At 30.7% G+C, this 27,850-nt stretch overlaps 4 protein-coding genes across 10 annotated transcripts; 1 reads left to right on the forward strand and 3 right to left on the reverse strand.

The window, feature by feature from the left end:
• The first annotated feature begins 127 nt into the window (after positions 1-127).
• LOC141456175 (uncharacterized) lies at positions 128-4,341 on the forward strand. 3 transcript variants are annotated; one of them, XM_074131923.1, is made up of 9 exons: positions 128-213; positions 982-1,041; positions 2,009-2,104; positions 2,191-2,238; positions 2,358-2,396; positions 3,555-3,605; positions 3,688-3,751; positions 3,832-3,943; positions 4,181-4,341. In XM_074131923.1, exons 2-9 carry the CDS (start codon positions 1,033-1,035, stop codon positions 4,305-4,307), a joined length of 546 nt encoding a protein of 181 aa, XP_073988024.1. In that variant the 5' UTR covers positions 128-213; positions 982-1,032; the 3' UTR covers positions 4,308-4,341. The 3 variants fall into 3 exon arrangements, with proteins under 3 accessions (XP_073988024.1, XP_073988023.1, XP_073988022.1); XM_074131922.1 differs by lacking the exon at positions 128-213 and adding an exon at positions 229-366; XM_074131921.1 differs by lacking the exon at positions 128-213 and adding an exon at positions 725-901.
• A 1,306-nt stretch (positions 4,342-5,647) lies between these two features.
• Tim10 (translocase of inner membrane 10) lies at positions 5,648-6,040 on the reverse strand. Its single transcript, XM_074131927.1, has one exon. The coding sequence runs from the start codon at positions 6,038-6,040 to the stop codon at positions 5,744-5,746; it is 297 nt and encodes a 98-aa protein (XP_073988028.1). The 3' UTR covers positions 5,648-5,743.
• Positions 5,648-7,204, reverse strand: LOC141456181 (uncharacterized). Its single transcript, XM_074131929.1, has 2 exons — positions 6,427-7,204; positions 5,648-6,221 (listed from the first exon to the last, which is right to left on the reverse strand). Exons 1-2 carry the CDS (start codon positions 6,456-6,458, stop codon positions 6,071-6,073), a joined length of 183 nt encoding a protein of 60 aa, XP_073988030.1. The 5' UTR covers positions 6,459-7,204; the 3' UTR covers positions 5,648-6,070.
• A 3,852-nt stretch (positions 7,205-11,056) lies between these two features.
• On the reverse strand, positions 11,057-27,400 carry LOC141456172 (zinc finger and BTB domain-containing protein 24-like). Of its 5 annotated transcripts, none has more exons than XM_074131915.1 (12): positions 27,135-27,378; positions 26,841-27,057; positions 26,582-26,764; positions 25,080-25,383; positions 24,852-24,896; positions 15,767-24,164; positions 14,659-14,825; positions 14,348-14,581; positions 13,265-13,468; positions 12,795-13,162; positions 11,532-12,007; positions 11,057-11,391 (listed from the first exon to the last, which is right to left on the reverse strand). In XM_074131915.1, exons 2-6 carry the CDS (start codon positions 27,024-27,026, stop codon positions 23,926-23,928), a joined length of 957 nt encoding a protein of 318 aa, XP_073988016.1. In that variant the 5' UTR covers positions 27,027-27,057; positions 27,135-27,378; the 3' UTR covers positions 11,057-11,391; positions 11,532-12,007; positions 12,795-13,162; positions 13,265-13,468; positions 14,348-14,581; positions 14,659-14,825; positions 15,767-23,925. The 5 variants fall into 5 exon arrangements, with proteins under 5 accessions (XP_073988016.1, XP_073988017.1, XP_073988018.1 ...); XM_074131916.1 differs by having other exon boundaries at positions 11,520-12,007; XM_074131917.1 differs by having other exon boundaries at positions 11,057-12,007; positions 27,267-27,400.
• Between the last annotated feature and the right edge of the window lie 450 nt (positions 27,401-27,850).

Genomic DNA, 27,850 nt, shown 5'->3' on the forward strand with positions numbered 1-27,850 from the left:
GGTTTTTCATTCAGGCATTCACTAAATTTCTACTTAAAATTTAGCACTATCAAATAAACTCAAATGGTTGTAATAGTATGAATCAGAACGAACAGATGTTTCATAAAATACTAGAAATTATTCGAATTTTAACACAAAAGTTATTGATTTAAGGAGTATAGGCAAACATATGTTCTGAACTAACATGCCAGAAATTTTAAAATAGATTATCGGGTGAGAGCTACTTTTAAATTAGGCATCAGACACGCTGTGTATGTAATGAATACAAACTGTATGCAAGTCAGTCATTTATGAAAGCAAATTTTAGAGAAATTCACTTTAATTTTTTTAATAACGACAAAAGCCGAATAAATTTTAAAGGAGCTGGTAAAATAAATTGAAATAACTTGTTATCACTTGAAATAACAAACAATCCTAAACTTCTTGTATAAAAAATATATGTGCAGTGAAAATTAAATTAATTTATTATTATAATCTATTATTGTTATTTACATCATGATTCCGTTAGAAGGTAGTGGTGTTTATTACATTTTTCACAGCTTTCCATTGCCCAAAATACTACCTGCACTATTTCTAAGATTGGATAATTTCTATATTCACAAAAATATTGAACGTTGAGCTAAAAAAATTTGCACTTACGCTTTCGTAGATTTGAATTTGTCATGTTAATATCATATCGCAATAGATTCTTAAAGAATCTATAAATATTTATTTTTTCTAGCAGATAAACATCACATATGGTATTTGAAATAATAATTCTAGATTTTAAAGTAGTATTTCCCACCAAAAAACAAATACAAGCGCAGTAGAAAAAAAAATTAAATCCTTAAGCATGATATTTTCACAGTGTCTAATCTTTTTATGCCTTCCAATCTTTGGAGGAAAACATCCTTGTTTAAAAGTAAATTATAAAACATTAGATATAAAATTCTTACTAAATTTGTGATTGTTTCTAAAAAAAAAAAAAATGTGTTAATGTAGGGATTCCCTGAAGACGAAAACGAACGTTGTCATCTTTTTAGGAGGCCTAGAATGTATGTGGTAAGAAATAATTTTTAATTGTATTTAATAATAATGTAAAAGCAGCGAGGTGCCTTGGTTTCACAGTTAAGTATCTAGAGATAACTCTGGATTGGACTATATTTAGTTGGTACGGCCACTTTGTTTTGCTAATAACTTCCGTAATTTAGCGGCACAAACGACAAAATTTGGTGAATCGCCGGCACAAACGATTGGTAAAGAGAAAATTTTAAAAAGTTGAAAATAAATAGGTGGCCATACTAACTTGACGTCAAGTTGGTATGGCCACTTTGTTTTGCTAATAACTTCCGTAATTTAGCGGCACAAACGATGAAACTTGGTGAATCGCCGGCACAAACGATGTGCGAAATTTGGTTAAAAAACTCGGTGGTGGCCATACCAACTTGACGAACGCGCTTCAGTGTCAACCCACGTTGTAGGAGAGTAGCTATAATGAGGAATTCTTTTGCTTTGAGATTCATTCAATGAAGGATAATTTTGAATTATTTTTGTCTAGAACAATGATGGAAAAAAAATTTGCTGGGTTTAAATAGATTTAGTAGTTTTGCTAATTCAAAAAATATGACTTTCGCTGATTTCAAGTTTCTAACTCATTAATTATCAAAACTCAGTATATTAAAATAATATTTAATTTTTATGACCATTATGCAGTTCATAAATCCTTATAAGAGACTAAAATAACATCGTCGTAGGGAAGTCTATGTCTACCTCTCACCAACAACGGCCTAAAACGCATTTTCCTGTAAAAATCATTATAGACAAAGTTATAGATATATGAACATAGATCATATTATGGTGTAGTATATTATGTAAGAAGTTAACAAGAAATCCAACCGAACTCCCTTTGAAGAATTCATAATTGAAAAATACGGATATTTCCAGTAAAAATCGAAATAGAAAATTGTCGCAATTCCAATACTTTCTTTACGAGAATTAACTCAAAGAATAATCGAAAAAAAAATTTCAGCAAAAAAGGAAATATATTGCCAAAGATGATTTCTCAATTGAAGCAGTTAATGTATATGAAGATGTTATGAAACAAGGAAGTTTGGATTTGCCTTGGGTAAAATTTCTTTGTAAGTACCTAAAAAAACTGCATTTTAATGTATGAAGTTGGTTCATTTAATTTTCTTTTCTCGTTTTTTTAAGGATGCATTGGCAGCGTATACAGCTCCATGGGATCTTCATGAAAGATATGTAGGTATATTAGTTTAAATACATTATTAATAAAATCTATAAATATTTTATGTCTTTAAAACTTTCCGCATAAAAATGTTATTATCGTGTAATTTTTTTTTTAACCTTGATCTTTGCAGGTCAGACGACATCCGAATGAACCATATCCAATAATACTGGTAAGAAGCGAAGTACATATATTAAATTTTTTCTAATCAAATTTTGTCAAGTTAAATGAACAATAATTTTATTTGTTTTCATTTAAAATTTTTTCAATTTTGATGTTCGTTTCAAAGCAATCACTGAAAACACTTTCCATTGTGCACCAATCGTTTCTTAAAATTAGAATTATTGTGCTAGACGAATGACAGAAATGGTTCCCAAAACTTAGGATATCTTTCAACTTTATATTGACAATCCCAATATGTTCTATCTATATTTCTAATTAGTAATTCAATCCTTCTACAGATTTTAATATACTCTGATGCGTGTAAGTTTCTGTTTCTCTATTGGTAGTAACTTTACCAATAAAGCTTTTATTAATCTGAATGTTTCATGTGTACATACTCCGTACTAGAATTATTACATACTAGGTTAGAAGTGACAACCGCAAACTGAGATGTTGGTACTCTTTCGATTCTAGGTTTAGGCCTCAGATTTTATTTAATAGGTGATATGATAAATTGTTAGGAAAGTACTACTATTAATTTGCTAGTTACCTCGTCTAATTTGGTAGTTGGTAGACATCTATTTGGGTGGTTGGACGAGAAGTCCGAATGAAAAAATTGTCTTTACTATCTATACTTACTTCTTTTTTTTTTTTTACTTTACGTGATATTCTTTGAAACCAACTGATGTTAGTTGAGAGGCTATTGTTTCCTTTGCAGAAGGTAAAGTTTTATTAATTTTAATATTTATCGTGATAGCAGAGTGCAGTTGTTTAGGAGAAGGTGATAATCTCGTTCTACTGTAGAATTCAAAGTACATGGCCTAAATTGAGAGACTATATTGCGCGGAAATAGTGAAGACACTGATGAACCAAGATTAGATAATATTTACGTCAAGTTTGTATTCACTGCGATGTTTTTTCTGATTCTTTTAAAAAGGTTCGAAAAAAATGATCTTTTTATTCAACTATTCTAAAGGTTTTCCTGCTTGGATAGACCTGGAGTAAATGTTTTCTTCGTTGTTCAGGCTCTTTGATCTTCTAACGTATCTTTTGCCATACTGTCGGCTGCTTCATCGGTTAGAATTCCCACTCGAGCTTTTATTAAATTAAAGGTCACATAAATATTCTCATCTTTTAATCCTATTTGTATGGAGCTTGTTTGTTTTAGGAATCGAAAAAAGAAGTAAGCAGTCCTCCTTTAGGCAACATTCCTTTGAGAGTAAGTAACTCAATTGTTTTCTTTTTTAAATTAATTATCTACATACATCAAAAAGAGAAATAATAATCTTTTGAACTTTTAGCATGCCTTCATGCCTAAGGAAGAAAAAACAGATTTCAAAAAATACCAACGGCAGAATGAGAAAAGTAATTAATCTTTAATTAAAGCGTATTCGATGTACTCGTTCAACAAAAACAAACAAAATTATTATAAAACATTTTTTCAGGCAACAATAAAAGAAAATCTTATTACTTTTCACGCTCTAGTTTGCCTGTTATTTTGGCCGTACTTTTCGAAGTTATCACTAAAGTATTTTCTACACATTTGCCCGGTAAGGTGTAAGTATTCGAAGTTTTAGATATTACCAAATTATTCGAGCTATTTATTAGCTTATTTAGATAAATTATTTATCAGTGGGAAGGTAAAACGGAAATTTTGTTTAGAGCAAAGACCCCTACTATTTTTTATCATTCAGATATAGGAGTGGTAAGTGATTTAATTAATATAATGTATGTTACTATTAACTTAAACAATCAATTCAAAATGTATTGGTAATTTTGTAACTTCTATTTCAGTCTTGCACAAAATTTCCTGGAAGATGACGTTGGTGAAAATCGGAAGAAAAAAAGAAAAGTATTGAAAGCTAAAAGAAAAGTAAAAACAAGTTTAATGCAAAACTTTAATAATCAGCCGTTGCTTTGATATTAAATAAACCTTATAATCATTGCCGAATTAACTCTATAATTATGGTATTTCTTGGTAGCATAAGGAAATATATTCTCTTATAAAAATATCGGTATGACATTGTGCAAATGGGAGTATTAATTAACGAGTCGTTTCTAAGCTAACTAGAGATCAGTAAAAATACGAAACTACAGAATAATGTTTTCAGCTAATATGGACTGGAACTCGTTCCATTAATTAAAAGTCAAGTTGATGGGGTCAAATAAATAGATGTAAAAACTTAAAAGATATTCTAGAAAGGCCATGGTGGCAAGAACGTCAAAAAGGCAGCTAAAAGAAAGGATTATGTAAGACCAGAATCAAACATGCCAAGAACAAAAGAATGGCAAAAAACAAAGTAACAACAATAGAAGAGAAACTTTTTTTTTTAACCCTTAGTATTTCACGGTAGAAGAGGGATCAAATTAGCTATTTGATTGTACATTTGCATCCATCATTAGAGATTAAATGCGTTTTGATTTAGAACTAGTGACTCTTCATGTAACAATTGAACTACTAAACTAAAGAAGCCATCCATACCAAAATGTTTCTCTAAACCCGTAGAAAACTACCTTTCATAAGCACCAACTTACAAAAGATTACCAATGCACAGGTTAGTCACATGTAAATTAAGGTTTTTCTTTTATTTTGTTAAATAAAACGTGAGTAACATTTATCAGGTCAATTTTGTGACAGTTTGCCACAGGATTCCTTTGCCACGATGATTGTGATCAGAAACTCGCGTGAAAGGTTACAGGATGGTCGCAAACCCTATTAACATAGAGGTACAAACATTAACAAAATGTTTATTTGCTGACACAAAGAGGACCAGCTTTAATTTTTTTTTTTTTTATTTTTTCACTGTTTTCTGTGTTCCAAACTGCAATACAGCAGTTAGGAAAAGAAACGTTAAGATTGCAAGCTTAGACCTAAACCCGGACTCTTCGGCTTGGGAATCTACCGTGATACACAAGCTAACCCACAACACTTCGCTATCTGTTCTTATTATTTTCGAATGTAAATCCACAGAGTTTCTAGAAAGACAGAATTTAAAACAATGTCTAATTCTATTAAAGAATTTCAGCTCTCTTTGAGTTGAACCTCCTCAAGAACAGTCCCTAAACCAAAATGTATGCAAAACGGTGGGTAAAATGAAGTCTTTAACAGTGTTTATATCCAGATCAGACAACGATATTTTTATTTAGGATAATAATATAATCTATTGAAATCGTTTTGGAATACAGACTGAATAAGACAGTATTCCAGAGAAAAATAGTAAAACCGGAAAAGTAACATTACAAATTGTAGAAATTAAGTAATAAGCATTTCAATAAAAGATTTATTAAACAATAAGAAAATTAATATGGAATAATTTTTCTAAAATATACACTACTCATTTCCACGGAAACATGACATTAACTTCCAGACTGCTTTTGTTCGCCTTGAATTCTTTTTATAAAATCTTCATCCTGAGTTGAAAGCTGTGTCAATTTCTTACCAACTCTTTCATGAATTTCCAAATATTTGGCTACACATCTATCTATGCAGACTGATTCTCCTTTTGCCAGTTCCCCTTCAGGATATTTTGGTGGTATACACTTTTTATGGCAAGTGTTAGTCAAACGATTATACATATCAGCCATCATTTCCAATTCTAAATCTTGCACTAGTTGCATCTTGGCCATGTCCAATTGGCCAATATTAGCTGCCATGTCGAATATTATAAAATTTATTAGTTTTAATTAACCAGTAAACTTCCGTTCACTTGCTATATAATTTCCAGTATTAGCATTGCGCATACGTTCTCTAATTTTCATATTTTCATACCTACTTCTATCAATAGACCTTTTTGATAAGACGAATGAATATATGCCGGCTGCTACGAGTATTGACCTGAAATTAAAAAAAAAATCTTTCATAAATAAGAACGATTAAATTTTGGAATAATTTCATTATGCTCAATACTTTCACACAATTTACTAAATACATAGGCCAGCCAAGAAGTTAACCCCCTTAGTTTCTTTCATTTTACAGGAAATATTTCTTGGAAATTTTCTTTCAGTAATTACATAACTGAAGCACTTCAGAAATTACTTACCAACTAATGCAAATTTTATGAACAACATTCATGGATATTATCTTGATTAGCACATGACTTAATTGAAAGCAAACTTCCTAAGACCATAAACACCACGCTGACCAAGTATTGAACGAGGTTACAATTTATCACAACTAATCGACATCTCTATTTATCGATAGAATTGTCATATACAAAGTAATATGTTAGTTAACATTTCTATCTTCTTTTGACTTTCTCTTAATCTGTTAAGAAAAGTATTATGACGTATCCAATTTTTTAATCAAGTTTTTATCGGCAACAACTCTTTTGACTCATCTTCTTGATTTTTTTCGTAAATAGCTCCAACGATTTTCTTTAAACTTTGTGAGCGCATTTCACACCGGTTTGATGTACATTAATTTACAAAATTTAAATACTGTTAGAACCTCTGGGAGAATTACGCACTTGGCGTAAGAACTTAGTGTAAGATAAGGTCCTAATACTTAGTACATAATTCCAGTAGGACAGTTGCGTAAGGATTGGCCATAAAAAAAAACCATAAGAAAAAGCATCTCTCCGCTTTGAAAGTTTGTTCCTCATTTTTATAAAATACTAAATTTTTGATCAAATTTGGCAGGGTAAAGGGCATGCCTAGTATAATGAAGTAATGGTATCACGATATACTTTTTACGTTTGAACCGATTCTCATGAATAGTCTTGCTCTATGAAAATTTGTGGGTCGACGTAAAGTATCTACATACATACACTGGGCCAAAAAAGTCTGTGAACACTAACCTAAATTTTATTACTTTTATTATTATCTTATTAGAAACTTCTTTTATTTTCAAATGAAATATACTATTCGATAGACAGAAACCAGAGTTTTTCATTTTATATTCAATCTTTTATTTTTGTTCAGCAGGAATATCACAATTAAATGTTTAACAAAACAACACCCCAAACGAATGCAAAAAAAGTCTGTGAACAGCTGTATAAATACACTGGGCCAAAAAAGTCTGTGAACACTAACCTAAATTTTATTACTTTTATTATTATCTTATTAGAAACTTCTTTTATTTTCAAATGAAATATACTATTCGATAGAGAGAAACCAGAGTTTTTCATTTTATATTCAATCTTTTATTTTTGTTCAACAGGAATATCACAATTAAATGTTTAACAAAACAACACCCCAAACGAATGCAAAAAAAGTCTGTGAACACTTTGCAGAAATAAATCATTCTTACACATTGTACGTGAATTATAAATTTTAAAAACTTGTAGGACCTCCTATGTTCCTAATCACTTCCAACAAGCGAGCTTTCATCGATCCTAATAATTTTGTGGTCGTCAATGTTGGAATTTTATCCCACTCTTCTAAAATAGCGTTTTTTAGTTGTTCACGGTTTCTTATTCCTCGTTTATTTATTTCGCGGCTGATTTCATCCCACAAATGTTCTATTGGGTTAAGGTCTGGCAATTGTGGAGGGGTGTTTAGGCGCCAGAGTGTATTATTTAAAAGCCATTCCCGAGTTTTTAGTGCGGTATGTTTCGGGTCATTGTCTTGTTGGAAGACAAACGTTCCCTCCAACCCTAATTTTTTTGAATTTTCTTTTAAATTGCGTCTTAATATATCCACATACACATATTGGTCCATCATACCATTAATTAGATCTAACTTGCCCACTCCTTTAGCACTCATGCACCCCACACCAGAATGTTGCCTCCCCCATGCTTAAAAGTAGGCTTCATATTTTTCATTTTCATAGCTTCATTTCTTTTTCGCCACACTTTTTGTCGTCAATCAGACCCACATACATTGAATTTCGACTCATCTGAAAAGATTACGGTTTCCCAGAAACTAGAAAGCTTAGAAACATATTCTTTCGCGAAATCCAATCGGCGGTTACTATTTATTTTATTGATTAAAGGTTTTTTCCTCGGGACTCGACCGCAATAATCGTATTCATGTAATTTATTTCTAATTGTCTGTGGTGTTACGCTTACACATAACCACTTGATAATTCTTGACTGATTTTTTGAGCGCTTGTCCTGGGTTCTTCTCGAACAGACTTCAGAATTTGCAGTTTATGAAAGGAATTAAGTTTTGGTGGCCGTCCACTGCGTGGCCTACTAATCACATTTCCGTACTTTTTAATTATATTATGCACCGTTGAAGGGTTTTTTTGAACTATCTTCCCTATTTCTCGAATACTTTTTCTTTCATTTCGCAACGTCACAATAAGTTCTCGAATTGGTCTGGGAACTTCCATATTAGTGGTTAAATATGTACTAATTAGATTATTTATTCACAAAACTGACTGTAGTGGTTTCTACAATACAATAGAGAACTTTGAAACTTTATTCAATCGTTTTTCTGTTTGTTATCTTAATGTTTTTACATATTTATACAGCTGTTCACAGACTTTTTTTGCATTCGTGTGTGGGGTTGTTTTGTTAAACATGTAATTGTGATATTCCTGTTGAACAAAAATAAAAGATTGAATATAAAATGAAAACTCTGGTTTCTCTCTATCGAATAGTATACTTCATTTGGAAATAAAAGAAGTTTCTACTAAGATAATAATAAAAGTAATAAAATTTAGGTTAGTGTTCACAGACTTTTTTGGCCCAGTGTATGTAAAAACATTAAGATAACAAACAGAAAAACGATTGAATAAAGTTTCAAAGTTCTCTATTGTATTGTAGAAACCACTACAGTCAGTTTTGTGAATAAATAATCTAATTAGTACATATTTAACCACTAATATGGAAGTTCCCAGACCAATTCGAGAACTTATTGTGACGTTGCGAAATGAAAGAAAAAGTATTCGAGAAATAGGGAAGATAGTTCAAAAAAACCCTTCAACGGTGCATAATATAATTAAAAAGTACGGAAATGTGATTAGTAGGCCACGCAGTGGACGGCCACCAAAACTTAATTCCTTTCATAAACTGCAAATTCTGAAGTCTGTTCGAGAAGAACCCAGGACAAGCGCTCAAAAAATCAGTCAAGAATTATCAAGTGGTTATGTGTAAGCGTAACACCACAGACAATTAGAAATAAATTACATGAATACGATTATTGCGGTCGAGTCCCGAGGAAAAAACCTTTAATCAATAAAATAAATAGTAACCGCCGATTGGATTTCGCGAAAGAATATGTTTCTAAGCTTTCTAGTTTCTGGGAAACCGTAATCTTTTCAGATGAGTCGAAATTCAATGTATGTGGGTCTGATTGACGACAAAAAGTGTGGCGAAAAAGAAATGAAGCTATGAAAATGAAAAATATGAAGCCTACTTTTAAGCATGGGGGAGGCAACATTCTGGTGTGGGGTGCATGAGTGCTAAAGGAGTGGGCAAGTTAGATCTAATTAATGGTATGATGGACCAATATGTGTATGTGGATATATTAAGACGCAATTTAAAAGAAAATTCAAAAAAATTAGGGTTGGAGGGAACGTTTGTCTTCCAACAAGACAATGACCCGAAACATACCGCACTAAAAACTCGGGAATGGCTTTTAAATAATACACTCTGGCGCCTAAACACCCCTCCACAATTGCCAGACCTTAACCCAATAGAACATTTGTGGGATGAAATCAGCCGCGAAATAAATAAACGAGGAATAAGAAACCGTGAACAACTAAAAAACGCTATTTTAGAAGAGTGGGATAAAATTCCAACATTGACGACCACAAAATTATTAGGATCGATGAAAGCTCGCTTGTTGGAAGTGATTAGGAACATAGGAGGTCCTACAAGTTTTTAAAATTTATAATTCACGTACAATGTGTAAGAATGATTTATTTCTGCAAAGTGTTCACAGACTTTTTTTGCATTCGTTTGGGGTGTTGTTTTGTTAAACATTTAATTGTGATATTCCTGTTGAACAAAAATAAAAGATTGAATATAAAATGAAAAATTCTGGTTTCTCTCTATCGAATAGTATATTTCATTTGAAAATAAAAGAAGTTTCTAATAAGATAATAATAAAAGTAATAAAATTTAGGTTAGTGTTCACAGACTTTTTTGGCCCAGTGTATGTATATAGACACCTTACGAAAGAAGTCAGCCCCTTATGTGACAAACTTTTTTAAAATCATTAACTCTGTAAAGCTTTGTCAGATTTTGATGAAATTGACCATATGCTTCAAGTGATTTGCTAAAATCGGAAATACCATTTTTCCCTTATTTAAAAATTTGTTGAAAATAGTCTCAACTTCGTATAAAGTTAATACACAATGTTACATTTATTGAAAATTTTGTACAGCAAAAAAATAGTTTCAGGGCAGTTCTGTAGGAGGAAAATATTTCAAAAATTCGGAATTTAGACCTTGATATTCTTAGTAAGGGAAAGACGTGAGTGTTCAGACCAGTTTTATCAAAATCCTATGGCCTGGTTAGAACCAAACTATTCACTATATATGTATCAAAAGGCTGCTTATATAATTGTAGTAGGTGACTTTTTTTTACATGAATCCTATTATCTGGGCAAAATCTGATTGATCCATATTTTACTTTTCCTAGCATTTTTGTTTATCTCCAATACATTTAAGAAACATGTAAATATTTGAATATTTTTTTTTTCCTTACATCCAAATAATGCTAAAATTGTAACAACTGTATTTGTAAATAAAGGCTATTAAGGGATAAAAAAAAAAGTAACTTTCTTAAACAATTTTTATTTAACTAATAAATTACAATTATTGGCATTTGAACTATTTTCTTATGAAAAAAAATAAATTTATGCTTTTTTACTAAGTAAAAATCAAACAAAACATTACAATAAACGCTTAAAATTATTGTTTTATTGTGAATTATTCTTGTGATATTTACTATTGTGAGTAGCAAGACTCCATTTAGTCTTAAAATATGATGAACAAATACTACATTTGAAACCAAATTTCTGTGCTTGGTGTTTAGCAGCATCGTGCCTCGCTAATGTATGCTTGCTCGTAAATGTTTGAGAACAATACTGACAAATCAGACGATTTTCCTCTCCTAAAATTGTGAATGATCATTAGCAAAATTGGTACTTTAAAAAAAAGAAATACTTAAACCCAAAAGTGATTTACTTCACTTAATTTTACTTTTCTCAATAAAAGTAAGAAAAATAAAATATACTTTACCAAAACTCTTACTTTAACATCTATGATCTCTAGTAGTTCCCTGCGATTAAAGATTAACCGATGAAAATAACATAATTCTTCTGACTGAATAGAAATGACCAAAATTAAAAGAGAATTTCTGAAATTATAAAAGCCGTAGCGTTAAATCTGAAAAGTAATAAATGCCTGCATACAGGGGAATATGGGAAAAAATCAGTTCAATTTTTTATTTGTATTATTTTTATTATTATTAAATCAAATCCAGCCGATAGAATGAGAAGTGCACATGTGTATTTGCAAATGATCGGCTTCAAATTCACGATTACAAATTAAACATTGTAGATCACGTGTATGCAACATTAAAAGATGTCTTCGTAAATTTGCCCGACTACTAAGGGATTTATCACAGCCTAAACATTTTGTAAGCCCAGTATGCGACTTCATGTGTTCCTTTAAATTTCTACTATACTTGAATTTTGCTTGACACTCTGGACAATTATGTGGGTGATCTACAAAAACAAACAAAATTTATATAAAATTGTAATTATATGAAGATTGTAATTTAAGTAATACTTTTTTTTTGGAGGGGTGAATCTCATTGCACAGGTAGCACAACATACTTTTGAGATTTTTAAAATAAAATCTTCCAACCACATATTTTCAGATAGCTATATGCGGTAAATGTACGCACTCATTTCTTAAAAATAACTTTCAAGCCTGACATCCACCATTACAATTACTGGAAAGGAAACTTTAACGCGAAGCGACCAAGTTTCTTAGAATCTTTCAGATGCACAAATTCGACCTTGGAACTCATTGTGCCAGTTCAACGTTCGCGAGTTTTAAAAGTATAATAATACAAAAAAAAATGGTGTTATAAGATCAGACGATCGAAGAGTCGAGTTGATATAATCTTTACGAAGAGTTCTGCTAGCAATATTGGTGGTACTGGATGTTAGTAATCGCGAGATTTTGTGTGAATGATGTGGTAGATAAAAAGTAGAATGGGAAATATGTGATGTAAAACTTATTAAAGGTTCTGGGTATACCACTGAAGCTCATTTTATTTCAATTTTGAAGCTTTCTTTCCTATGTCCAGACAAAATACTGTGCCCTACTGCGTTGCTTATGTATGGTTTGATTCTTTATCTGCTCAGATAAATAGCGAACTAGTTAAGGGTTTCCTTGGAATACTACATTCTCACTGTATATGCTATAGGTTCTGTAGGAACAAACCTGTCAACTTATATTAACTGAAATTCAATAGGAATAAACTAAATACTTATTAATTCATACCTGATTGTGATTTTGTGGCAAAAATTGTCAAGGTATGTAGTTCTAAATGATGTTTGGTAAGGGTAGCACTGTCATCAAATATCTCCTCACATACGTAGCAAGTATATTTCTCTCGGTGCACATCTGTTAATACAAGCTATACAAATTAGTGGCATATAATTAAAATAAGTTTTTAACGCAAAACATATTCTCGCTTGTAAAGTTATATATAATCTTAAATAATATTTTTTTTTTAAAGAAATCAATATACAAATTTTAGCTTTCACATTTATTTCAAAAATTTACAAGTATTTATTTTATTAAATTTATAAATCTCTAAATATTCTTGAATGCAGCTGTCGAAGATGTGATACCAGTTGAAGCATTACCTGTCAACATTTTTTGTTTTTTTTTTACAAGAATAATTATAAAAATTTGAAGATCATTTAATAATCTCAAAACTCAATTATTAAAAAAATAAATACAATTACCAGCATCAGTAATAAAATGTTTGAAATTCTTTCTATGTACCAATGCTAAGTGAGTTTGTAGCATCTGAATCGTACTCAGGTTTCTTTTACAGATAGGGCATTGGGTCTCACCAGTATGCGACTTTTTGTGAGCGGACAAATTAGATCTGTATTTGTATTTGAGTCCACATATTTTGCATTCAAATAATTTCTTATCCATAATACCTAGGACAAAATCAAGTTATTAGTATTAAACAAAAACAAAACAAAAAATCAAGTCTGGCTAGTAACTGAAAATGAACGTGAAAACTTTTTATCCACTTTTTCTCATCCTTGTCTAATGCACACTAAAAACAAAATTATAATAAATTACATCTATTTGATAGAAATTTAAATATGTAAACCTTAATTTAAAATTAACAATATAATAGTACATTATTAAATTGTTTGTCCTCTGAAAGATGATGTGGTTGACAGTTCGGTCCCTCTGGTGACCTTTTTTAGCCGAAAGTAGCAGCTTGTAACAATAGTTTTTTAACGCTTTATAATTTTGTTAAAAAATATTTACTATAAGTAATAGATTTTATTTTTTGTCGAAAGATATCAGTTATTACAGTTAAAAGGAAGGACTTAAGAAGAGATTATTATTTAATGATCTTCGTTTTTTATTCAGATTTAATTTTTACAGTTTGTCTGGATAATGTAAAAATTTTGTGATAACATACTGCAGTAAAAAGACTTAAAACTTATTTTAGATAAACAAAATAAATATCAAAATTATTATTGTTTTAAGGCGCGACATCTGAGGTCAATAATACCCGAAGACGTTTTCCATGTACTGCCGGCCTCTGGACCGTTTTTCTCGTTACAGAATCACATACAACATCAGAAAGAGAGAACTGTAAGAAGATCCTAGGTAAAGAAAATCTAGGGCTAGCAGCTGGATTCGAATTCTTGAACTCGGCGAGAGATTCCAGTGCGCTAGCCACTAAGCTAACCCCTTCTTTTAACATGATTGTTTTCTTTTCAAATTAAAAAAAAAAGGTTCATGAAAATAAAAATCGCACTTCAAGGAACCTGCTAGGTCCAAAAATCAATACTCACGCAACTGCGGTAATGCCTATTTTTTGCTTATTCTTCAGGCGGGCTTTACGTCCAAATACCGATTAGGCATCGTAGACGGAAGAGACTAGCAAACGTACATCACAAGTATCTCATATTAAACATTAAATAAAATCCAATACATAACAGTTTTGCGGGTCTAGCCTCTAATCGCTGTGTTATTGTGAAGCCTAGCTGGGCTCTTAAATTCTTTCCCGTGTTTCACTGATTGACTTCCTGCAATGTACGTATTACAACGGATCAAATTTTTTTTCGTAAAACATACATTTCTTAAAATAATCTATTATAAATACCTTATAAAATCCTTGCTGATGAAAAGTGAATCCCACTAGTGTACTACTAGTGTATGATGGTGAAATATTTGAAGTTTATGTCTCTTTGTTTCTCTTGAAATACTGTTTAAAACCACAAATCAGCCCACGAACAACCAAAGTCCTGAGGTAGTTGCAGTGAACTTAAACTAACAGAAGAAATGGATCTATATAAATATAAGCAATAAAATTAACTTCAAAAGTGATTATTTGTAATAATGATTTCATGCAGTCATTTTAGCAACTCGCTGTTTCAGAAAGATCTTTTTTTTAATCATCCATAAATATACAATTCAAAACTAAGTACTTACCACAACAATCAATATATACATTAACAATATGCTAAAAAAAAAATTGCAACAACAAGAACAAACTTTCACAGTGATCTTAACTAAACGTTGACTCGCAACTCTAGAGCAATGCTCACCCAGGGTGGGCGTTTTAATGCCCAGTTTGTAAAACCTTGTTCCCTTTCAAAAAATAAAAAGGGCTTTTAGACCTCGACTTACATCTACCAGCCCCACAGGCTCATGTTTTCAGAGTTTGCAGTGCCCAGTCAGGAACCTATCATAGAACCACTCGATCTTTACTATGTCGCCTGTCTCAGATTTGTTGCGATTCTGTTAACATAATTGTAAGTAGTAAAAGATTTTAATGAAGGAAAAAATTACTACAATTAAAGAAGGTGAAAAGTTCATAGTGTTACTATGGTCAACTATGGTTGACAATAATAAATTCAAGTCCGGGCACGCTGTCGCTCTGAGGTTAGCAATATGATCTTATGGTGTCTCATCCTAGGCTTTAAATTTTAAGCTAAGCTGATTAAAGAGAACTTTAAGTGCCAGACAATTTCCATACATGTTTAACTTGGGAGAACGAGCTGGACGCGGCAAAATTGCTAGAATAGGGTTTTCAGAACGGTCTCGAGGTGTCTTCAGTGGTACCTATGAGCATTGAGTCTCCTTAAATAATGAGCTAATGATTATGACACCTGGTGTACCCTCGCTGTGACCTCAGGTAAGAAAACTCAAAATGTCACCTTTCCCTCCTTTTCACCAATTAAAACTCTGTAAAATGTTCTAAAACATACTTCGCTTTGAGTGTTGTTCTACCCCGATCGAAATCATTTTCATCTTTGGTTAAAGTGAATTAACTGTGAAAGTTTCAAGCCTTTATTTCTTGGTAGTGCAATATGGTGGCGTTTAGATTAGTACAAAAAAAAAACGTATATTGTTGATATATAGGATTTTTTTCTACATATGTATAGAATTTAACAATAAAATTAATTAAATATATATTTTATTTTTAAATAAAATCACAAAATAGAATAATATGAAAAATAAATGTTTGTTTTTTGGAATTAATAAAATTTTAGTCAGTTAACAAATGATCTATCAAAAATAAAATTAACTAAAAGTAATAGATTATGTAGCAAAAAACAAATAATAATAACAAAAGAACATAGTTTTATAAGTTGTATAAAAATAAAACTAAAAAGTAGATTTTTTGTTTCTTGTTTTAACAAAACGAACAAAATTACAAAAATTTGACAATACTTAAGTAAAAGCATAAATTGACATTTTGCTTGAAGATTATATTCTTTGTTTCTATTTATAAGACTAAAAACAATAATTATATTGCTAGCTAAGCTCCATAACGTATCTTTAGCGTAGCACTCAATTATTGTATTACACTTTAAAGGAACCATTTGGTAGAATTGATAATTAAACGTAGTAAATTATAAACTTATATTTTTTTTAAATTTTAAATAAAAAAATCTCTATTTCATCAAAAAGGTATAACACAGAAGACGATGTAAATTCTTTGAGGCTTTACTAAGTTTTATTCATTTAGTTCTTCCTTTCACAAAACTAAATGGCAAATTTAAATAATTATTTTCTATAGATAATAAAAATAATTTAATCACAAGTTTTATATTCAAAGCACAAAAACTCTTCTTATCCTACAAAGTGGGCTTAAAAATATAACTTTATATACTGTATATATGACTAGGAAAATAGTTTATATTTAGCATAAAATGTATATTACATAATTCAAAACAGCAAATCATTACTAGTTGTTTACTTAATTATATAAGTATAGAATTATATTTTATTCTTCTTTTTAAAAATCTACTAGAAAAATATTACTAAAAAGATCTATTCAAAAAAATTGACTCATGGTGTCGATGGTTATAAATAAGGCCTTTATTACTATAAAGGCTGGACGTCCGTATGGCCTATCTAAACTACTATCAATTTGGTTTCCATTTTTCTTTATTATTTTCACATGACTAGATTTCAATGTCACTATTTTCATTAAAATGCCGTGAATCTACGATTATTCTTAATTTTTTTTTTATTATTATTATTATTCTACAGTATCTCTTTAAAAATAAATTAGTATGTTTATATAAAATTAATCCATTTCTATTTCACCTTATTATTATTATTTTAAAATGTAATACACCTATATTTCAGTTTAATTGGCGTTCAAGCTGAATTAGTTGCCGTCCATTTCTTATATGGATAATATACATAATGGTTATTATAGGAAAAAACTTTTGCCTAGACAGACAATACTTAGCTAGAGAAATAGGGAGGTGTAAGATTTTATTCACTACATTTTAACTAACCTTCTGGGCAAATGATAAATGATTTAGTGGTAAATAGCAATTAGTTAATACGAGGTTTTTGAGGATATCCCTAAAATCACTAACAGATTCGAGAGTTAAAATTAAATTGAATGAAACAACAATAAATTTATTGCGCTGCAAACTGAACTACAAAGAAAATTTATTATCGTGATAAATATCAGAAACTTGCTTTAAAACCATGCTATGTACAGTTTGTGTTATTAAATTAAACAATGCTTCCAAACTGTAGCTGTTTGGCAGCTGGTCACAATTTGTCCTTTTTCAATTTACGCATACTATAGCCTAAGAGACGTTACTATCAGCTGTGAACACTCAAAATTATAGCGGATTAAGAAAAATAGATAATGGTAAGTTGAGTTTTGGCAAAAATGTGAATATGACTTTTTCTTATCTGAAGGAGTTTAAGGTTATATATTATATTCATGTTTTCGGTTTCGATTTCTGCCCTTATATTTTTAATTTTCTCGTTTAAAAATTAAATAGGACAGAAACGCCATCTGGCTAGGCAAAAACAATTCCAATAAAATACCAATTTTTTTCCAGAGGCATACGCACATACTTAAACCTACCGCTTAGCCACAATTTCGAACAGCCTAGGACTTCCTGCAACCTTTCAAGCCTAACAAAACAAACACGACTCAATACTGATCTCCCAACACTCACACAACATCAAGGACCTACCACTGAGGACCTACTTGATATGTGTAAATATCTGGGTCAAAAAATGCAAGGGGCAACGCGACCCGTGCTGAAAAGGATGGATATCCTAGGGGGTAACTGCGACGAGAACGGAGGCTCCAAGACATCTAGCCAAGGAGAATTTAGCCTTTAACGCGGGCAAGGGAGTATTAGGAAGTAGTTATCCTAAACTGCCAGCTCCTTTCTTTAGCTAAAGCTTTCCAGAGAACCTGGTAAATATCTGGAGTTTAAGCGAGATATATGTTCCTAGAGTTTTGGGGGAGAGGTGTGTCCGGCATCAGAGAATGGTTATGCCAAATTGTCGGACATCTGCTCCTCCTGGATTTCTCTATGGAGCCTGGGTGGTTACTAGGATTAGAAGTAAACCCTCAATAGCACTCAATTTGGTGCTGTCTCTAGAACTAGGGAGTAGTTATCCCAGATGACCGGATTCCGTCTATTTCTAGGTCTTCTCTGGAGAACCTGGTAAACAAATATAAATATATATTTATAATAAATCAAATGTTCCCAACATCCTAACTACTATATTTCTTTTTCACATATCTTTCAGGAATTATCTAATTCCCTTTATTTGTGGACAGTCGCACCCATTCAAAAAAAAAAGAAAAAAAAATTGTGGATAGTTTGTTTCTTGGAAATCTTTTGTTTCCTTGTTTATTAAAATATTTTTAGAGCTGAGTTTTTATTCTAGTTAGTACACTAGCAACCAAAATATCTAAAATTCAATGCAATTTTTTGTGAAAGTTTCCTTCATGATAAAATTCGCCAAAAAAATGTTGAAAAATCATAAAATTTGAAAACCAAATAGACAAAAAAAAAGAGCAACTCTTTATTCTTTTATTTTCTTTTTTATTGTTAATGATTTTAAAGCACTCTGAAATCTCTGAAAGACGGCTGAAGTTATCTCTATCCTCAATCGCATTAACTATTGGATCTAAATACAATTTTATCGTCTAAGATAACGGATCCCTGTAGACATTAATGGTCAGAGTCCTACAGAGAAGTAAAATTACTCTTTATAAAGATATTACTTTTTATAAAATAATAATTTCATTGCATAAGTGATAAGTATTTCTGTCTAAATAATCGTTGCCAATTATTTAAACTTATGTACACATTGTGGCAGATATCTAATTGCATGCATCCCTTATTATTTATTTTGGTAAAATGTTACCCTGTTGTTTTTTCTTTATTAATAGAAAATTACAATTCTACAGTGCTTTCTATAAAAGAATACAATTTTATAGGAATTTAATAATAACCTAGCTTAAATGATCGTGTGTTTTGTTTAAATTTTTCTGAATTTATATTTTGATTTAATATGAATTTGTATTGGCTTTTAGTGACCGTAAACTATTATTAATTTATTTAGGATTGAGACAGCGAGGATTCGGTGAAAATTAAAAAACAACAAATTTTTTTCTGAAACTTAACCAACTCACGTAGCCAAGAAATAAATTTGTCGTAACGTTGGCGAAAAGACGGAGTTGTTTTTTCATTTTGACCGAATCCTCGCTATCTCAATCCTAAATATTTTGATTTAAACAAGTGGATTCCTTCCGCAAGTCGTTATTTATTTAAAAAAAAATGATGAAACCGTCAATTACGCTCTTGTTTCATCACTAATAAAATATTTCTTATGTTCAACCTCTAAATTTTTTCTCGTTAAAAACTTTTTCTTTTGAGATCTGCCTACTGTTAAAATTAATAATAATAAAAATATATGGTTATTTATGTTGCACTCTGGTAATTAACAAAACCCGTTTTAACACTTATATGAACTTATAGAATAAAAATTATGAAATTGTAGAAAACAAGTTAAGGGACTTATTTTTAAACTATTTACAATAATTTTACCGATAGTCAAATCCGAATATCTTATGGAAAAAATATATGTTTTGAGACTTTAAGTATTCTATTAATATATTCTATAATGGTCCTATAATTATTTTCGGGCAATAAAGCTGAGTTGTATGCGAAAATGTTAATACTTGGTCAAAAATATTATAACGAGTTTTACCGTAAGTGAAAATCAGTAATAAAAACCTAAATCGCACAGTAATAATTTTAATTTACTAACAAACTTTTATGAAATTAAAACAAAAAGGAAATTTATGAAATTTATTCCCATTTAACTATTTAAATATTGTTTTAAAATTGTGAGCGGACAAGGTGAAATGATCTGTGATCTTTGTTTCACCTTTATGACATCGATTAAAACGAAACTAACAAAAATACTGAAAGACAGAAATGAAATGAAAAATGAAAGAATAGTTCCAAATTTAAAAAATTAATTTTCCAATTTTTATAGATATTTTAATTGTAACCCATTCAGGCTTAAATATATTTGAACTTCAGTTCATTAAAAAGGGTATGATGTTCATTCTTTATAGTTTGGACCCTTAAGAGAAACTTAATTAGAACTTTTTCGCGAATGCCAAACCCTTATTTGAAATCGAGTCTATCAAATATAAAAATCACAAAGTAGGTTTGCAATTTTTGTACTATTAAACTTTCACACTTTAAATTTTTTACGAGAGAGCACTTACTCTCTTTAATTATTATGCATTTTTAATGTTCAGCCTAAATTTTCGTTTAACTCACGTCATATCTAAAAATTACTGGTATGAATTTTACTAAATTTTCAAACCACCGTATGTAATATTTTTAGAAGTTGATATTGTAGGGAAAAATTGGTCAATTTTTTTTTCTTTGTTTTTATTATTACTATTGTACGTTTTATTAATAACTTGGCTTGGTTGTGAAATAAGTTACGATTATTAGTCAGAATACCTTAAATTACGTGGGGCGTATAAACCAGTTCTCTAATTCCACTTGACAGTACGAGTTGGAAGAAAACTTATAAAAATTCAACATGTTTTATTCAATTAGTTTTCTGAAGAAATGTGTTAAGAAAAGCAAAAACAATATGAAATTATTAAGATTTGAATTTAGCATTTTTAGTACTGGAAGCGAGCTATTAAACCGACTTGTATTGAAATTGAAACGGTTATTTTTTTCTGATACTGTTACGTTATCTTTGTTCGTCTTATAATGAATTTTACTCAATTTTCCAACACATTCGTGTTTGTTAAAGTATTATATAGACATCAATAGTTTTAAGCGGCAATGAATATTATACATATAATCAAAACGTTTGCATAAAAATTAATTGCTAACTAGTACCCAATTTTTAAAATAATGTTAATACGAAGATAATTGAAATTACTTGATTCTATTAAAGTAGAAACAATTCTTTAAAAAATTAAACTGGGCATAATATAACAATTGACAATTAGGTCGCTTTTTTAGATAATAAATAATTAAGTAATAATAATGTTAAGCAAATGAATGAGACAAACCGACGTTTGTGCCAAATCATATAAATATAAACATACAGAAAAGAAAGAATTAATAGCTTATAACAAAAAGCTAATTGCAATAAAGCTATATTTAAATTTAAAAATATGATTTCATAATAAATTCGTTTCATAAGCTGGTAAATAAGCAATTCGAACATTGAACCCTGAATACATTAGCACAACAATTACCATGATCAAACTTTTTTAAATGTTTATTAATAATTACTACCTTTTTTTTACATATAAAATACTCCTTATTAAATATTGAATTTGGAGTTGAAAAGTTAATTTTTAATCCCTAATTTAAATTACAACACAAAAATTTGTTAATGCTTCAGTTGTAAAAAGTTCACCGTTCGTGGTTCTTCAATCACAAATATTTATAAAGGCTTAGTACTTTAATATCTGCAAAAAACCTGATTTATGAATATTTTAATAATAAGAGGGGGAATCGGCTCATCTAAGTAAGTTTCTGAAATTAGGCACAACAGACAGGCATAGCTTCAATCTAGAATCCTAGACTGAGCCTATCCAAAATATTTCTCGTAAAAATAAAGCAATCTTAATCATTTTTCATAACTATTTTTTCATCAATCAAAGTCGGCTTTTGCCCAATTCACAATTTTGTCTTGCGTTCTCCATTAACAAACGATGCCAAATCTTCACAAACTACGATCGACGGCTTTTTAGTGCCTTGGACTCTTGCACTGTTCTCCAATAGGGTGCTGTAGATTAAATAAGAAGCTTGGGGTTTTTGTGACAACGAAGACCGTCTTCGGAAATCACTTGCACGTCAAGTGTACCACATCAATTTGAATAAAAATCTTAGACAGATACTTTTCCAATAGTAATTGATGTGTATCTTGCTATTTAACTGTGTTAATGTTACAATTGTATCACACATTTAGTAGATCAAACTTAGATTTTTTACCTAGTGGAATGGTATTCATCAGATGGGAAATGGAAAATAGTTACAATAAAGCTAATAGATCTTGATAGAAATCATTCTTAAAGGAAGTGTTCTGCAACCTTTTCTTATCCACGGCATAACAAAGTTCTTTCCCGAATTTCGAGGCACACCAAATGTTTTTGTTATACATCAATGTCAATGAAAACGAATGTTTTCCACATAAAAACTTATCTATATTTTAAGTGATATACAAATAAATCACAACTTTAACAAACACGAACGTTAACTACATAAAAATGATCAAGGTTCGTAACATCAATGTGAAAGAGATGTCTGAAGTTCAATATTTGAAAAATAAATTTATTTAATTAAATGCACCGCATTAAAACAAAAAAATCTACTATTTTGAAAGTCTTAGTCGAAAAGGTACAAGACAGTGCCTTTCCTTTTATACTTTTATAGAAAAATTGAAATACACAGGCGAGCGAATAGTATTCATAGTCGGAACGAGTCAAGGCGTCACCATACTATTAAATCTTTAATTTTATTTATTAGAATTAATTTAGGTATTAATAGCATTTGATTATTAATATGATTTTAATTGAATTATTCATTCATTATTCACGACGCGTCACATACGCAAGCGGACCGACCACCTACGTTGTACCTTGTATTAAGTTACTCCATGGCAGCATACCATAGCTTTGGCATAGGGTACTTTGGTGTGCCACACCAAAACATCGATTGCTTGCTTTAAGGAAGCATATTGAAAAATGCACACATCATCTCAAAAACAGTGTCTGATAAATCTACTTCTTCCAAATAATGAAAAAGTGTAATTAAGATGCGCACGCTAATTAGAGGTATCATTAAAAGTTTTCTAAAATAAAGGTGAGCCACCACGGCTACAGCCTAACTAGATAAAAGAACCATCTACGCTACCAGGCGCAATGAATCATAAATGCTATTCGCAATAAGAACACTATTCCTAGAAAACTTAATCAGTAATAGAGTTTGGTATATTTATCACTTCAACCTCACAAACAGAACAGATTCATCGAGAAGCACTGATGGCTCAAAACTGAATAGTAGTAACTACGATATCAGCAAAATAATCAACGTAGTAATATAATAAAATAATTGGAATCTTTTGGGCTGACGAATCATAACCCAGTTAATTATATTTGCTGGTCCATAATTCTTCATATTCATTCTAAATAATTACTTACAAATTGATTTCGATATTAGCTATGAAATAGTTTTTTTGTAACTGTTGACTTGAGGATTTACTGCTACTTTATTTTCATCTTCCCCAGCTATACACTATTAAAATTAAATTAAGTTTCTTTAAGACTCTCAGTTTGGAACGTTATTTTTAATGTAAAGCTAATAATTGGAGAGTAGTCAGTAACGCAACTATTCTCCATTTACATACAAAAAATCTATGTGTCCGTAATGCTAGATTTTTTAAAATAATTTATGTACTTTAAAGCTGGAAAGTTGGTCATTTCATTTTTATTGAACTAATCAAACTAAGGAAAAGTACCTTCTTTAAAATATTGGTAATATAATATAGTAAAAAATTTTTTTGCAAAGGAAACAGTAATAGTAAATTTAGGCAACTAGTGAGACTTAGCGGATTGGAGTATGTGATGCTGCCCTGGATGAGAACTTGACATATGTAACCTGAGTGCATACATACGACCAAACACACGGCTGCAAAGTGGGCAAGTAGTTCTTCCTTCGTGCATTTTCTTATGATGATCCAATGATCGTGGATGTTTGAACACCTTTCCACATTCATCACAGCCAAACCGTTTGAGGGAAGGATGCAACCTCCTCCACAGGCCATGGGCAAACACTGTACATACGTACCACATTCTTTTACTTAATTGAAAATGAAAATCTGACATTAAATAATTTCAAATTCTCGCACTCTAAAGATAAAAAAAATAATTATTTATATCATATTTGGTCTTAAATAAATCCTAGTACATAAATCTGCGAGAAGAAAAACGGATATGTCAGATTTTCACTTTTTTCATCTTTGTTTTAAGGTCGTAGAGTTATCATAAATATAATTAAGAAAGTGAGAAAACTATTCGAAATTCCAAGCTTATTGATTAAAAACAAAAATTCCATTATTCAATACGTATGTCCGAATTTACACATCACAACACTCTCTGCATTAAAAAGATAATAATCAGCATCTTCATAAAACAAAATTTCTGAGGCCCTTACTTAAAAATATAGTCATCGTCGTTACATCTATCCACCGAATTTTGAAAGTGTATTTCCCAGATTTAAAATTCTATTAGTATGGTGATGAACTTAATCTCATAGTTTTAAACTGATTGCACAGTTAATTAAAGTCCAAAGAAGAAATTCTGAAATGTACCTGCAAACTTACAATCCTACCACGTTTAGTTTTATTAAATAAGATGATGACTTGAAAATTACGATTTATAAAAAGAATGTAAGAAAACTGCAATGGTACATGAACTAGCAGTAGTTTCTTAAAGGAAATAACTAATTGAAGAAAAAATACCTTGCAACGATTCCTGTATGTTACCGTCATCATTTGAAGTACCACCTAAAAATTAAAATTAGAAGTTTTAAATTTTTGTATTAACAAAAGCCCTCATAACTTTTTTTTACGATTAAAAAAAAATTATTTAAATATAACAGAAATAAATATAAGTTTTTGTTAATTCAGGGAAGAAAATGTACTTGAAAGCAGCAAGTTGTTATCATTTAATATCTAATTAATTCATACCTGGCTGAATAGTTGATTTTTCAGTCGGTTCATCTCCCCCGTAGTAAGAACTGTCGATATTATCCTCTGATTTTATTTGATCTGAATCCATCCATTTGCCAATTTCTTCATAGCCATCCTCAGAATCAGCTCCTACAATAAATTCCGACTGACTTGTTGCTTTATCACTAAAAGGAGAGTTTTTATCATTAGTTGCTTTCTTCTTTTTTGCTGGAGGAAAATCTGGTTTGCTGCCCGGCTTTGGAGATGATTGTTTTCTCACTGGTTTCAAGTCATTTTTAGTTTCATCTTCAAGTAATGTTTCCTGTAATTTAAGTTTAAATTCGTAAATATTTCACTCCAGATCAAGGAGTTACTTTCTTCTACTAAAATTAATCCAAATCTCTTCAAAACCTTTCATTTGCTAGCAAATATTTTGAACCAGCAGACATGATTTCCAAGGCTATGGAGTTGGTCACTAAGTAAAAACTCTACAATGTCCTAGGCATTCTCCTACAGTTATGAGTTTATTCATAAATTTTGGTTAAAGTTAATTATAAAAAGGGCAAAAAGTCAGTCTTCAAATAAGTAAGAAGCCTTGCTTTGTTTTGGGCTCTAATAAAAAAGAAATTAAATCTCACTCATGTTTATTCAAAATAAATACAATAAAATTGAATGGTCAATTATTGCATCTCAATCGCAGAATAATTTATTCTAAAAAGCACTTCTGTTCTCTATACGATAGTAGGCAAGTTGAATACATAGTCTGACTTATAAGCATAGTGAAGGTTGGTTATTTTGTCTAGCAACCGTGATTTTCTAGTCGTTATAAGTAAAACGGTAAAACTTCAGTACGTACAGCTACATTTGAAACTTTTATCCGTTGCTACAGTTATTTCTACTACAAACCTGACCAAATCTTCCTTTTTTTGAACTCTTACACGCTCGATCACTATTTCTGTATAGATCCGTGTTTTTCTACACAAGCTGATGTAAAATGCGCTAAATGATAGGATTTTAACAGCTTCCTCGTTCAGGAAAGTTCTCGCAAGGGGTAATTTGATGCACGCAGTTGCCTGAGGCACCTACACTATACACCGTAAAGTTGCCAACCCTGAGGCGTCTTTGGATCCTTGAAACCCTAGGCCTCAAAAGCAAAGGAGGTTGGACGATGGGCTAACAACTTATAGTAGTAGTGAGGAACGTTCTTATTTTAAAGACCTCTTGCAATTGCCAACGCCTGGTGAAAATCTTAAATAATTGCTATAAGAACACGTGCCTAAAGTTAACAAGCGCTTGTAGTGACAGGAATGGCAAATCAAGTCTGCCATTGTCTGCAGAACCTAGTTGAGTCCGTGCAGGGCTTGAATTCAAAAATATTCTTTGTAATGTGTTAGTTTCAAACATCAAAATCTGACTGATTTCACTTTCTACTGCAATGAATTCGTATTCCTAAGATTTACTCTAAAAAAACATGCAATTCAAGAAATAAATTAAAACTCAAGAAAAGTATAATTACAAACCTTTACGCATGGTCCACTTCCAATTAAACCTTTAACTTCAAGAAGCTCTGCTGTGCTTAAAAATGAAGACAAACCTTCTTGATTAACATTCACTTCTCCTTTATACATAAAGCATACCAATGCTTCTAAATCTTCATATTTAACGTTTTGAAATATAATGACAGGATGCTGACAAGGATTTTCCTACAATAGTTTATCCATTTTAATACTCTTATTAAAACATATATTAATAGTAATAATCAAGCAGTAAAACAGTTACTTTAAAGATTTCGCGAAAGTATCCACTGCAGGCTGATAATAGTACTTTATGAGCTCTAAGTTTCTTTCCTTCGCAACACAAGGTTACATCCACCAAATTTTCTTCATCTCTTAATGAATCAAATACGTGTGTAATGTGCTGAACATAATTATTCCACCGGAGAGAAAACTGCTGGTTACTGGCCATTACATTTATTTATTTCTTAATTTCTAGGTCCCTAAAAGAAATAGAATTCCATGAAAAACCAATTACTACAACGCGGACTCAAGTTGTAAAAGGAAAAACCTTAAATACCATCACAAAACTATGATGAAAACCTTATCACCAAACTGAAGATACTATCTATTGATTTTACGATGAATTTACTTATTAAGACTTCTTTAACCTAAACAACTATTGTTAAAAAAAAGTGAATGTGATATTTACAGTATTTCATACTAAATAATGTTCGAACAGAAACGGTACACGTACATTTAACGAATTGTGACTAAGTACTGACTAGAGAACAATGCTTCACTTCTTATAAACAAAATGGCTACAAAAAACAATCTTTAAAAAAAGTTTGATAGGAAGAAAAAATAAAAATAAAATGCAGTGTTGTAGATTATTGAGATGCAAACAGAAGAACATTTAAAACATGTCATTAATTGTAACAATATGAAAGAGCAATTGCTTTGAATTGTATTGTCTCTTAGGCTTCTTGAAATTTTCTTTTTTAATTTTTTGGACTCCCCTCCCTACGTTTTAAATTAAATCTCAGATGAAACGTATAAAGTGACCCAAAAGATAAAGTGAGATTCATCTGATCACTTTTGTTCGTATGAAGCCTTCTGAAAGATCTATAACGTCTAAAAGTGAGTGACTTTAGGGGAGAGCGAGAGTTTAGTTAGTAGGCTGAACCCAAGAAGTGGCACACATCAATAAGTAATAAGTCACACTAATAAGTATTGATCGACTGAAGAACCTACAATGACGTCAAGATCATCTTGCAATCTCTTAAGGAAAATGTT

This window comes from Rhodnius prolixus, unplaced genomic scaffold (assembly GCF_049639745.1).
Source record: "Rhodnius prolixus isolate KJV_2025 unplaced genomic scaffold, Rpr scaffold_4, whole genome shotgun sequence".
Taxonomy (NCBI): domain Eukaryota; kingdom Metazoa; phylum Arthropoda; class Insecta; order Hemiptera; family Reduviidae; genus Rhodnius; species Rhodnius prolixus.

Bases quoted from the DNA above. Each gene is read 5' to 3' on its own strand.
- LOC141456175 (XM_074131921.1), top strand. From the start codon at position 833: ATGATATTTTCACAGTGTCTAATCTTTTTATGCCTTCCAATCTTTGGA. The intron at 2,397-3,554 runs GTAAGAAGCGAA...TGTTTGTTTTAG, and splicing joins AACCATATCCAATAATACTG to GAATCGAAAAAAGAAGTAAG. The intron at 3,752-3,831 runs GTAATTAATCTT...ACATTTTTTCAG, and splicing joins CCAACGGCAGAATGAGAAAA to GCAACAATAAAAGAAAATCT.
- Tim10 (XM_074131927.1), bottom strand. From the start codon at position 6,040: ATGGCAGCTAATATTGGCCAATTGGACATGGCCAAGATGCAACTAGTG.
- LOC141456181 (XM_074131929.1), bottom strand. From the start codon at position 6,458: ATGAATGTTGTTCATAAAATTTGCATTAGTTG. The intron at 6,222-6,426 runs GTAAGTAATTTC...TTTTAATTTCAG, and splicing joins CATAAAATTTGCATTAGTTG to GTCAATACTCGTAGCAGCCG.
- LOC141456172 (XM_074131917.1), bottom strand. From the start codon at position 27,026: ATGGCCAGTAACCAGCAGTTTTCTCTCCGGTGGAATAATTATGTTCAG. The intron at 25,384-26,581 runs GTTTGTAATTAT...CTTAAATTACAG, and splicing joins GAAGTGGACCATGCGTAAAG to GAAACATTACTTGAAGATGA. The intron at 24,165-24,851 runs GTATTTTTTCTT...ACGTATGTACAG, and splicing joins CATACAGGAATCGTTGCAAG to TGTTTGCCCATGGCCTGTGG.